This window comes from Salvelinus fontinalis, chromosome 19 (assembly GCF_029448725.1).
Source record: "Salvelinus fontinalis isolate EN_2023a chromosome 19, ASM2944872v1, whole genome shotgun sequence".
Lineage (NCBI taxonomy): Eukaryota > Metazoa > Chordata > Actinopteri > Salmoniformes > Salmonidae > Salvelinus > Salvelinus fontinalis.
The window spans coordinates 41926368-41939966 of NC_074683.1; the positions used below are offsets into that span (position 1 = coordinate 41926368).

The 13599-nt window shown below is 43.4% G+C and overlaps 1 protein-coding gene across 2 annotated transcripts in view; it reads right to left on the reverse strand.

The window, feature by feature from the left end:
• LOC129816749 (guanine nucleotide exchange factor DBS-like) overlaps window positions 1–13270 on the reverse strand; it is a 68549-nt gene extending 55279 nt beyond the window's left edge. Inside the window, exon 1 of one of the 2 annotated variants that reach the window (XM_055871585.1) lies at window positions 12886–13270. In XM_055871585.1, coding sequence (XP_055727560.1) covers window positions 12886–12964 — 79 coding nt within the window. In that variant the 5' untranslated portion in view covers window positions 12965–13270. Of the gene's footprint in view, window positions 1–3417; window positions 3908–12885 lie in introns of those variants that run through there. The other variant, XM_055871586.1, reaches the window with a different exon arrangement.
• Between the last annotated feature and the right edge of the window lie 329 nt (window positions 13271–13599).

Sequence of the window (13599 nt, forward strand, 5' to 3'; positions counted from 1 at the left end):
GCATAAAGCCAGAGACATGTATGCCACAAGAGTTATACTGCTCAAATGCTCCCACTTTCTGAGGAGAGAGAGAGAGAGGAGAGAAGAGGAAAGAGGAGTACAGTGGACTACGGAGGTATTTAAGCTTTGGAATGAAGTAATGAATAATGAAGAGTGAATAATGAAGGGTGAAGAGGGAGGGAGAAAATGAGAGAGAGAATACCACACTTATGCAGCACTATTCAATAAAGAGTGATACAGAAAGTATTTAATGATGGATACAAATAGACAAATCAGTACAGTTTGTGTGTGGAGTGAGGTTGCAACAGATACCTGTCAATACTTATGTAGAAAAGCCTGACATTTGACAACCTTCAGTCAGCTATAAAGAGAGAGAGAGACTCATTATGGGCAAAGTCTTACTCTGTTGATGAACCTTGGAAGGAAAGCGAGTTGACAACTGTATTTGTCCCTTTACTCTGTAACATAGTGCTCAGAAACCCAGGGGGCCATTTCAGGGGGTAAACATTAGGTCTGGTTTTCACTCCCAGATAATGGGTTTAACAGAGCTGCTGGGAGGTGAAGATTCTTTAGAAGAGATAGGAGACATACAGTAAAGTACAGTACACACTAGCCATACATCAGCCCCTTCCATTTCATACAGCCCATAACGTTGAGTACTAGGCAGAGCAAGAGGTTGCAATGAACAGTGACATTTAGTGAGATCCAGACTCAGTCACTCAGGGCTAAATGTCTGCAAGACCTTCATGGAGAAATAGACTGGCACACATAAACAAGAGTCATGGAGCAAGGCTGAATACATTACAGCAAGGCAAGGTTATACACGCAGTGTAGCTTCACACTGTAGACTCTCTCTCTCTCACACACACACACACACACACACACACACACACACACACACACACACACACACACACACACACACACACACACACACACACACACACACACACACACACACACACACACACACACACACACACACACACACACACACACACACACACACACACACACACACACACACACACACACACACACACAGCTAAGCCCAGAGCTGAACCAATGATTGACTCACGCGATCTCAGTGGCACCAGGGGTAGCTTTTCCACACTGCTGCTACACCACCTCAGAGAGCTCCTCCTGGGCTTCCACAGCATGTCTCCCCCTGTCTGAAGACCAGACTCTGGAGGTACTCTACTGATGCTATTGCTAACGCTACAACATGCACTTTATTAAACTACTGTGTATTGTCCATCTGATGAGACTACTGTGTATTGTCCATCTGATGAGACTACTGTGTACTGTCCATCTGATGAGACTAATGTGTATTGTCCATCTGATGAGACTACTGTGTACTGTCCATCTGATGAGACTACTGTGTACTGTCCATCTGATGAGACTACTGTGTATTGTCCAACTGATGAGACTACTGTGTATTGTCCAACTGATGAGACTACTGTGTATTGTCCAACTGATGAGACTACTGTGTATTGTCCAACTAATGAGACTACTTTGTATTGTCCATCTGATGAGACTACTGTGTATTGTCCAACTGATGAGACTACTGTGTATTGTCCAACTGATGAGACTACTGTGTACTGTCCATCTGATGAGACTACTGTGTATTGTCCAACTGATGAGACTACTGTGTATTGTCCAACTGATGAGACTACTGTGTACTGTCCATCTGATGAGACTACTGTGTATTTTCCATCTGATGAGACTACTGTGTATTGTACAACTGATGAGACTACTGTGTATTGTCCAACTGATGAGACTACTGTGTACTGTCCATCTGATGAGACTACTGTGTATTGTCCATCTGATGAGACTACTTTGTATTGTCCAACTGATGAGACTACTGTGTATTGTCCAACTGATGAGACTACTGTGTATTGTCCAACTGATGAGACTACTGTGTATTGTCCAACTGATGAGACTACTGTGTATTGTCCAACTGATGAGACTACTGTGTATTGTCCAACTGATGAGACTACTGTGTATTGTCCAACTGATGAGACTACTAGGTATTGTCCAACTGATGAGACTACTGTGTATTGTCCAACTAATGAGACTACTTTGTATTGTCCATCTGATGAGACTACTGTGTATTGTCCAACTGATGAGACTACTGTGTATTGTCCAACTGATGAGACTACTGTGTACTGTCCATCTGATGAGACTACTGTGTATTGTCCATCTGATGAGACTACTGTGTATTGTCCAACTGATGAGACTACTGTTTATTGTCCAACTGATGAGACTACTGTGTATTGTCCAACTGATGAGACTACTGTGTACTGTCCATCTGATGAGACTACTGTGTATTGTCCAACTGATGAGACTACTGTGTATTGTCCAACTGATGAGACTACTGTGTATTGTCCAACTGATGAGACTACTGTGTATTGTCCAACTGATGAGACTACTGTGTATTGTCCAACTGATGAGACTACTGTGTACTGTCCATCTGATGAGACTACTGTGTATTGTCCAACTGATGAGACTACTGTGTATTGTCCAACTGATGAGACTACTGTGTATTGTCCAACTGATGAGACTACTGTGTATTGTCCAACTGATGAGACTACTGTGTATTGTCCAACTGATGAGACTACTGTGTATTGTCCAACTGATGAGACTACTGTGTATTGTCCAACTGATGAGACTACTGTGTATTGTCCAACTGATGAGACTACTGTGTATTGTCCAACTGATGAGACTACTGTGTATTGTCCAACTGATGAGACTACTGTGTATTGTCCAACTAATGAGACTACTTTGTATTGTCCATCTGATGAGACTACTGTGTATTGTCCAACTGATGAGACTACTGTGTATTGTCCAACTGATTAGACTACTGTGTACTGTCCATCTGATGAGACTACTGTGTATTTTCCAACTGATGAGACTACTGTGTATTGTCCAACTGATGAGACTACTGTGTATTGTCCAACTGATGAGACTACTGTGTATTGTCCAACTGATGAGACTACTGTGTATTGTCCAACTGATGAGACTACTGTGTATTGTCCATCTGATGAGACTACTGTGTATTTTCCAACTGATGAGACTACTGTGTATTGTCCAACTGATGAGACTACTGTGTATTGTCCAACTGATGAGACTACTGTGTATTGTCCAACTGATGAGACTACTGCTTGGCTGCCTTTTTTTATACCTTTAAAATGGGTCCCAGAATGACTTTTGTGTTTGCACTCTATGCCTGCACGAGCGAGTGTACACCCCCCAGTCTGGAGCAGAAAAGCCCACAGGAAACCTTGTGTGTGATGATCTGGGCTCACTGCCCTAAAGAAATCCTTCCAGAACCTCATCCCTACAGGAAAGGACCCCCCCCCTTAACCTCACCCCACATTCCTTCCCCTCCATCCCACACAACACATTCTCTCCTACCGTTCCAGTCCCTCCAGGAGTTCCTTCGGCTGGCTTCGGGGGTGAATGGGGAGGCCAGTCCAGAGATGTCCAGGCTCTGGATCATCTGACTCAGTCTGTTCATGATCCGGGAGGGCACCTCACCTGCCCCCTCCCGCAGAAACTCATGGACAGACATGAGGGACCGCGCTGCTCCCACACATCCAGAGGTACCCCGACCCGGACCCAGGCAGACCGCTCCGGTACACACTCCAAGAGGTAAGTAACTGGTTCTGGTCCGGATCAGTTGCAATGTACTATCACTCAGAGGAGTGATTCAGCACACACTCACATGCAGGCTGTGTGTAGAGGTGTGGATGCATAGTGTAGAGTGCACACACAAGTGTACAGATAAGTCAGAAACAGGAGTCCAGTTCAATCCAAGCCGAGCCGCAGAGCTAAGTCCCTGTCTGTCACCATGCCTCAGCCAAGACTGATTTCAGAAAGTGCAGTGGGCCCGGCACTGAAAACATACACCCACACTCCTCATCACGACCGAGCTAGAGTGAAGCATAAACACTTAAGAGGAGAGAGAAAGAGAGAGGGGGGGAGGAAGAACAGAGGGAGAGGAGGAGAGAAGAGGAGGGGTAGAAAGAGAGGGCAGCCGTTTAAGCACAAATCCCCTTCTGCTGAGGCTAATTATAATCAGCCATTGCTTCTACCACTAATCTCTCTCTCAAGTCTATCCCTTGTTCCATGGTGTACCGTTTGAAACATGTTTAAATGCAAACACAATCAGATATGCCAGTGATCACACATGGCTCAATAGTTCAATGAAAGCTCTGGACTGCTAGAGGATTTAAATCTAGATGGGTGTAGTGGCTAGTCTTTGAGTGAGGGAGCTGGTCGTATTGGCAGACTCTCCATCTCTTGCTGTAAATAGATCATGAGGAAAAATGGCAGCCGGTTAGTGTCTACTGGGTTTAGGCATATAAGCTTGGAATAGGTTAGTGTGCAGAGATGCGGTGATAGTCAACAGGCAGGCAGGTTAACAGACTGTGGCTGCTACTGTAGGCTGTGAAAAGGTGAGAGGAGTGCATCTCTCTCCCATACTGATGAGAACACTGCAGAGAAGGAGAGGCAAGACACCACCACTGTCGTCTCAACCTCTCCATCACACCTCCACTCCATACACCTCTTCCCTCCCTCCCTCCCGCAGCCCTCGTTTGTCATGTAGGTGAGCTTCACCCCTCATACTCAACCTCCTCCCATCTGCTGTCTCTCTTCTGCACACACAGAATGCTGGGGTAGAATGAAAATGTGCACACCCTGGCAGTCAACTAGGAATAAGTTGAGAAACACTGATCTGAAACAAGCATAGGCTCCTGGCAACCCTGCTGGTCATAAACCACAGATACAGGAGTCAATGTAAAGCTGACCTTACTGGGTTTTCAAGCTGGCTCAAATCATGCAACCAGCAAACCAGGAAGATTGTCAGAGACACTCCCTGTTGAAGGGGGGGGGGGGGGGAGAGGGATACTGTGTGTTCTGCACTGTACAATTCAACTCAAGCTGCAGACAGCACTGACCTTGCTGATTGAGCTCAGATTGCTCTTTATGTGATTTCTGATCTAAACTGCATCTCGCTGCAGACAGACTCTCAGCTCATCAGGAATATAAAGTGTTGTAATCAGCAGAGAGGGGGCAGAGATGTTGGGCAGCAATCACTTCTGTCCTCACCTCGCTTTCCTAACTGACTGATTTGACCTACTTCTAGTCAATCCACATCCACATCTAGATCACAGAAACACTGACTGGGCATTATCTATTGGAATATGTTATTGTGTAGATCATGAGACAGAGCGGTGGCATCGTTGTGTGTCATTGTTTGAGCGCACGTGCACGCATACGTGTGTGTAGGTGGGCCAGTGGGCATGCACGTAGGTGCGTGTGTGTGAAGCTTTGGACAGCCCTATAGAGACAGACCGGTAGTAAAGCCTGCTATAACTGAGCCAGGATTTCTACCCAGGTTTAGGAGGAGTTACCTGGTGCCATCCAACAGGAAGCACAGCTGCCCTCAAAGCTCTGGGTAGAAGGTGCCCGCTTGTACAAGCTTGTACAGCCAGATGGATAAGCAGTTTGCCAGCCTTTAGCAGCAATGGGCATAGAGGGTTAGGAGATCTGTGCAGTTTAGTCTACACATAGTGGGCCATAGACATGCTGGTACTGTTTCATCTGTTTTTTATATTAGTGTCACTAATCTGGTTTATTACGGTGTCCATCTGAATAATGGTTGATTTTGTGCATGACAGTGAAAAGCTTAGTAATTCTAGTTAATAGTTCTGCTCATGGGGTTTTTTACATGCTTGACTGGTTTCAGATCATGTTACAACATTATAACTCAAGGGCCTTATTGACATGGGAAACATATGCTAACCGTGCCAAAGTAAGTGAAGTAGATGATAAACAAAAGTGTAATAAACAATAAAAAAGTTTAAAGTTCCAAAAGAATAAAAGACATTTCAAATGTCACATTATGTGCAAATAGTTAAAGTACAAAAGGGAAAATAAATAAACATAAATATGGGTTGTATTTACAATGGTGTTTGTTCTTCACTGGTTGCCCTTTTCTTGTTGCAACAGGTCACAAATATTGCTGCTGTGATGGCAGACTGTGGTGTTTCACCCAATAGATATAAGAGTTTATAAAAATGTAGTTTGTTTTCAAATTCTTTGTGGATCAGTGTAATCTGAGGGAAATACATTATGTTTCTGATATGGTCATACATTTGTTAGGAGGTTAGGAAGTGCAGTTCAGTTTACACCTCATTTTGTGAGCAGTGTGCACATTGCCTGTATTCTCTTGAGAGCCAGGTCTGTCTGTGGCTCTGATGTTTAGGCCGGGGTATGTATAGTTTTTGAGTGCTCTAGGGCAATGGTGTCTAGATATAATTTGTAGTCCTGGCAACTGGACCTTTTTTGGAAGACCATTATTTTTTGTCTTACTGAGATTTACTGTCAGGGCCCAAGTTTGACAGAATCTGTGCAGAAGATCTAGGTGCTGCTGTAGGGACCAAGAGACTGGGACCAAGAGACTGAAAAACAGCTTATATCTCAAGGCCATCAGACTGTTAAACAGCCATAACTAACATTGAGTGGCTGCTGCCAACATACTGACTCAAAATCTCTAGCCACTTTAATAATTCAAAATTGGATGTAATAAATGTATCACTAGTTACTTTAAACAATGCCACTTTATATAATATTTACATACCCTACATTACTCATCATGTATGTACTGTACTCTATTGTTAGAGCTGTCGCTCTCCTCATCCTCAGAAGAGGTGAGGAGAGAAGGATCTTCGGACCAAAATGCGGAGTCAGGGAAATATGCCATCTTTATTTATAACGATGAACTGATGGCAACACGAAACAAAACAAAATACTTTCAAAAAACTTACAAAATAAGAAAACGACGTACAACGGAACCTGAACATAAACTTACATGGACAAACGTAAACTTACGAACAGGAACGAACATCAAAACGAACGAACAGCAAAACAGCTCCAAATGTGAAAAACATCGACAACACGATAGACATCACAGGAGACAATCACCCACAAACACACAGTGATAATGCCCTACCTAAATATGACTCTTGATTAGAGGAAAATGCAAACCACCTGCCTCTAATCAAGAGCCATACCAGGCAAACCGAAACCAACATAGAAACAGGTAACATAGACTGCCCACCCAAAACACATGCCCTGACCATAAACACATAAAAACTAACATAAATAGGTCAGGACTGTTACATCTATACCATCTACTGCATCTTGCCTATGCAGTTCGGCCATCGCTCATCCATATATTTTTATGTACATACTCTTATTCATTCCTTTACACTTGTGTGTAAAAGGTAGTTGTTGTGAAATTGTTAGATTACTTGTTAGATATTACTGCATGGTCAGAACTAGAAGCACAAGCATTTCGCTACACTCGCATTAGCATCTACAAACCATGTGTACGTGACCAGTAAAATTTGATTTGATACACAGCATACACACATTTACATTTTACATTTAAGTCATTTAGCAGACGCTCTTATCCAGAGAGACTTACAAATTGGACACACTCACAGACAAAACACACACACACACACACACACACCCAGAGCATACAAAACAAACACACACACACACACACACACAGAGCATACAAAAAAACACACACACACACACACACACACACACACACACACACCCAGAGCATACAAAAACACACACACACACACACACACACACACACACACACACACACACACACACACACACACACACACACACACACACACACACACACACACACACACACACACACACAGAGAACATACAAAACACACAGAGCATACAAAACAAACACACACACACACACAGAGCATACAAAAAACACAACACAAACACACACACACACACACACACACACACACACACACACACACACACACACACACACACACACACACACACACACACACACACACACACACACACACACACAGCATACAAAACACACACAAAACACACAACCTAAATACACGCACACCATACCTAACGCACACACACACAAACAAAACACACACCACAAACACACACACACACACACACACCATACCTAAACACACCCTCACCATACCTAAACACACCCTCACCATACCTAAACACACCCACACCATACCTAAACACACCCTCACCATACCTAAACACACCCACACCATACCTAAACACACCCACACCATACCTAAACACACCCACACCATACCTAAACACACCCTCACCATACCTAAACACACCCTCACCATACCTAAACACACCCTCACCATACCTAAACACACCCTCACCATACAACACACACTCACCCTACAACAAACACACACACACACACACACACACACACACACACACACACACACACACACACACACACACACACACACACACACACACACACACACACACACACACACACCAACACCATACAATACACCCCCCCCCCCCCCACACACACACACACACACCACACACACCCAGGTCACTACCTCATGAAGCTTCTAAGGCACAGCATCTCAGTGCTAGAGGCATCACTACAGACACCCTAGTTCGAATCCAGGCTGTATCAAATGTGGACTCATCAGACCAAATTTTCCAATCACCGTGTCATTGCGAGACGCAGAGTAGGAGAATCGATGATCTCTGCATGTGTGGTTCCCACTGTGAAGCATGGAGGGAGAGGTGTGATGGTGCTTTGCTGGTGACACTGTCAGTGAGTTATTTAGAATTCAAGGCACACTTAACCAGCATGGCTAGCACAGTATTCTGCAGCAATACGCCATCCCATCTGGTTTGCGCTTGGTAGGACTATCATTTATTTTTCAGCAGGACAATGACCCAACACACCTCCAGGCTGTGTAAGGGCTATTTGACCAAGAAGGAGAGTGATGGAGTGCTGCATCAGATGACCTGGCCTCCACAATCACCCGACCTCAACCCAGTTGAGATGGTTTGGGATGAGTTGGACCGCAGAGTGAAGGAAAAGCAGCCAACAAGTACTGAGCACTTCATCAAGGCAAAGGGTGGCTACTTTGAAGAATCTTAAATATAAAATATATTTTTGATTTGTTTAACACTTTTTTGGTTACTACATGATTCCATATGTGTTATTTCATAGTTTTGATGTTTTCACTATTATTCTACAATGTAGAAAATAATAAAAATAAAGAAAAACCCTTGAATGAGTAGGTGTATTCAAACTTTTGACTGGTACTGTATATTCAGTCCATAAAAAAAGCAAGTACCATTTAAGTTTACATTTATTGAAACCGTAATATCAACTGGCCATATTATGTTGTGGAACACAATCTTCAAAAAGGCAGTAACCTCAGCAGTGGAGCATTCTAGTAAAAGCTATGGCTGTGCAATGTCATAGCTTTGTTTTGTTAATTTAGCAGAAAAGACACTCTTATTTCCCGAGCCCACAGTCATCACACCTATTTTATAGTAAAACATAAAATGTAATATAACACCACTGAATATTTTTCCAAATGAAAAAAGTTGCCAGTGAAAAGTGATGCACATCTCATGCATAGAACAGTTATTTACAGAGAGATCATTTGAAATGGGGCTCAATTTGGCGAGTTGAAAGACAATTCTTTCAGGGTTACAAACCAAAATGTGCTGTTTTTGATATACAGACGTTTGATTTAGTTTATTCTGCCTGTTCTTTGGAATTTTCCAAATGCATGAACAATTCCACATTGAACACTGCATGGTGTTGAAATACCGCCACACGTTATTTGGGGGAAGGGGGGGGGGTTGTGCCCCACAAATGCACATGTAGGCTAGGCCTAAAAATGGAACACTAGAGTCAAAACAAATTAACGTAGTCTTCAGGACCAAATTTCACTTGCCCGTTCGGGCAGCCACAAGCAACATTCCACCAAATAGTTGTAGCCTACAGGCCTATTTGATTTTGTTTAAAGATGGAGCTTTGGCATTCGTTCGAGTACTAGAATAGTACTAGATTACTCATGCACGTCCTACTACACACAAACTACAGCCCCTCTGAATAATATCTCAAAAGCTTGTATGGTTCTAACGAGCAGACAGCCAAAACATTGACACTGGTGTTGCCTTGGTAACTGTTATTCTGTATTGACAGTTACAGACTGATATACCACCTCTCTAAGTCTGTCTGACCAAAATCCATATGGCCAATATCAACACTGGAGAGCAGTCCCCCTGGGCCTAAAGCTGATATTGAGCATGTGTGTGTGTGTGTGTGTGTGTGTTAGAGGGCGCCTTTGTTTGCGTGCGTGTGCGGGATCAAACCATAGATGTGTAACTCAGTAGAAGGCCAGTCCAGTAGGAGTCACATTAATAGGATGAGATGGATTGAGAGGATCATATCTAATAAGTACATCCTGTGACTAGGAAGGATCATATCTAATAAGTACATCCTGTGACTAGGGAGGATCATATCTAATAAGTACATCCTGTGACTAGGAAGGATCATATCTAATAAGTACATCCTGTGACTAGGGAGGATCATATCTAATAAGTACATCCTGTGACTAGGGAGGATCATATCTAATAAGTACATCCTGTGACTAGGGAGGATCATATCTAATAAGTACATCCTGTGACTAGGGAGGATCATATCTAATAAGTACATCCTGTGACTAGGGAGGATCATATCAAATAAGTACATCCTGTGACTAGGGAGGATCATATCTCATAAGTACATCCTGTGACTAGGGAGGATCATATCTAATAAGTACATCCTGTGACTAGGGAGGATCATATCTCATAAGTACATCCTGTGACTAGGGAGGATCATATCTAATAAGTACATCCTGTGACTAGGGAGGATCATATCTAATAAGTACATCCTGTGACTAGGGAGGATCATATCTAATAAGTACATCCTGTGACTAGGAAGGATCATATCTAATAAGTACATCCTGTGACTAGGGAGGATCATATCTAATAAGTACATCCTGTGACTAGGGAGGATCATATCTAATAAGTACATCCTGTGACTAGGGAGGATCATATCTAATAAGTACATCCTGTGACTAGGGAGGATCATATCTAATAAGTACATCCTGTGACTAGGGAGGATCATATCTCATAAGTACATCCTGTGACTAGGGAGGATCATATCTAATAAGTACATCCTGTGACTAGGGAGGATCATATCTAATAAGTACATCCTGTGACTAGGGAGGATCATATCTCATAAGTACATCCTGTGACTAGGGAGGATCATATCTAATAAGTACATCCTGTGACTAGGGAGGATCATATCTAATAAGTACATCCTGTGACTAGGGAGGATCATATCTAATAAGTACATCCTGTGACTAGGGAGGATCATATCTAATAAGTACATCCTGTGACTAGGAAGGATCATATCTAATAAGTACATCCTGTGACTAGGGAGGATCATATCTAATAAGTACATCCTGTGACTAGGGAGGATCATATCAAATAAGTACATCCTGTGGCTAGGGAGGATCATATCTAATAAGTACATCCTGTGGCTAGGGAGGAACATATCTAATAAGGGTATTAGATAATATCTGATTTTATATCTATGTAAGTACATGGTGTCCATAATACACATAAAACGCACAACTGATATAGCCCATCATCTTTTAAAAACTCACAAAACTCCATGACAACCAGGCTTAGAACACTCACAGCAACAGTTCATGTTTGCAATCCGTGTGTAAACCTGCACCAAAATACCGTAGAAATGTATGATGGATGTACATTATGACCAAAACCATTTTACACATACATGACATATGGTAAAAACATGGCTACGGTAGGAAGGAATGTCAGTGACAGAGGAGATGTTATGTACCTCTAAATTAGGAAAGATGCTGAGAGATATAGACGTGAAGTAACATGTTCTGGGTCACCTGGTCTTCTATTACAGACCTATACATTTACGGTTGTTAAATAAACACTGGTAACTTCAGGACAGTGGTGAAAGAAATAGGGCAATGAGGTAACAGAACACAATCATCTGTTTACACCCATGTTTGAGTCCTATATGACATGGTTATTGTACTACAGTAATAACCATGTAATACAACAGGTATGGTAGTTATGTTAGAGAAAAACCTCTATGTATCTATCTTATCTATCATTTGATCTAAACTGATCAACCAAACTATTCAAGAGCTGCACGGGTACTGACACCAAATAAATGTAAATACATGACGTCTCCCCATGACAACAGGCAGGAAAAACCAAGCCAATTCCAGAGCCGTTACATCCCCCTGCAGAGGTTCCGATGACTTAGGTCAATATTACACTGCATACACAAAAACACGTTACATTTCAGCTCTAAAACACAGCTTCACAGAACATAGCTAAGTGTGCTCCCATACCAGTGATGGGTCTGTCATTGACAAGGATAACATACAAACCAATTAGTGTACAACTACGCCACATATAGCAATGTTTTAATAGTCATACTGTTGTTAGGTAAGGCTACACCATCTTCTCAGACGTGTTTAAAATGTTGTGTTTAAAATAAGCATGTTCTTGTTACCTACGTTTCGGCTGGTCATGTTCTTGTTACCTACGTTTTGGCTGGTCATGCTCTTGGTACCTACGTTTTGGCTGGTCATGCTCTTGTTCCCTACGTTTTGGCTGGTCATGCTCTTGGTACCTACGTTTTGGCTGGTCATGCTCTTGTTCCCTACGTTTTGGCTGGTCATGCTCTTGTTACCTACGTTTTGGCTGGTCATGCTCTTGGTACCTACATTTTGGCTGGTCTTGCTCTTGTTCCCTACGTTTTGGCTGGTCATGCTCTTGTTACCTACGTTTTGGCTGGTCATATTCTTGCTGTACATGTTTCAGGAAACCCTTTCTTAACAACAGTACCTCCTGTATGTTATTCAGATTCCTATTGTTAGCGATGCTGTTGATACACACCTATGTTTTGGGTGACCAGTCGGAGTCTCTCCAGCATCGTTCCTAGAGCCATCTCCTCCGTCTTCATCCACAGGATCATCCTCAGGAGGGGGAACGGGAGCCCTGCTAACCAGAAAAGGGACGCCGTGGCTGGAGAGAGATTGAGCCTGCTTGCCTGTCTCCCTGGTGCTTCAGACAGCCGATGCTGTGGAGGAGGGAGAGGGACTGGCGTAGCTGCTTCTCCCCAGGGGAGAAGAGGCAAGAGGGGGGAGACTGCACAGTCACTAGCCCAGGGTAAGGATGCTACTGGGGGGGGGCTTGCCTGGCTGGCTTGCACTACAGATGGTGTGGAGGACGTGAGTGGAGAGAGGGGTGCTGGAGAAAGGAGAGAAGAGAGAGTAATGTTTTAGAGAAGAGATAGGATGCTGGCTGCAGAGAGGATGGGGAGGATGCTGAAGCTGCGATGGATGCAGACGTCCCCAGCTGCAGTGACAGAGAGATGCAGAGTGGAGGATGCCGGCACTGGAGAGGAGGAAAAGAGGGGGCTGGCTCACAGATGCACTGCATGCACCCTCAACATGCACACACAATGCAGACCTAGAGGAGGGGAGAGGAGCGCAATTGCAGCCAAGTCAGATTTTTGCACTCATACACACCACACACACAACTGATAGGACTGAGGCTTGGCTGCAGTCACAAGGAGAGAGGTCAGTTTGATTTAAAGTCTCCCTGCAG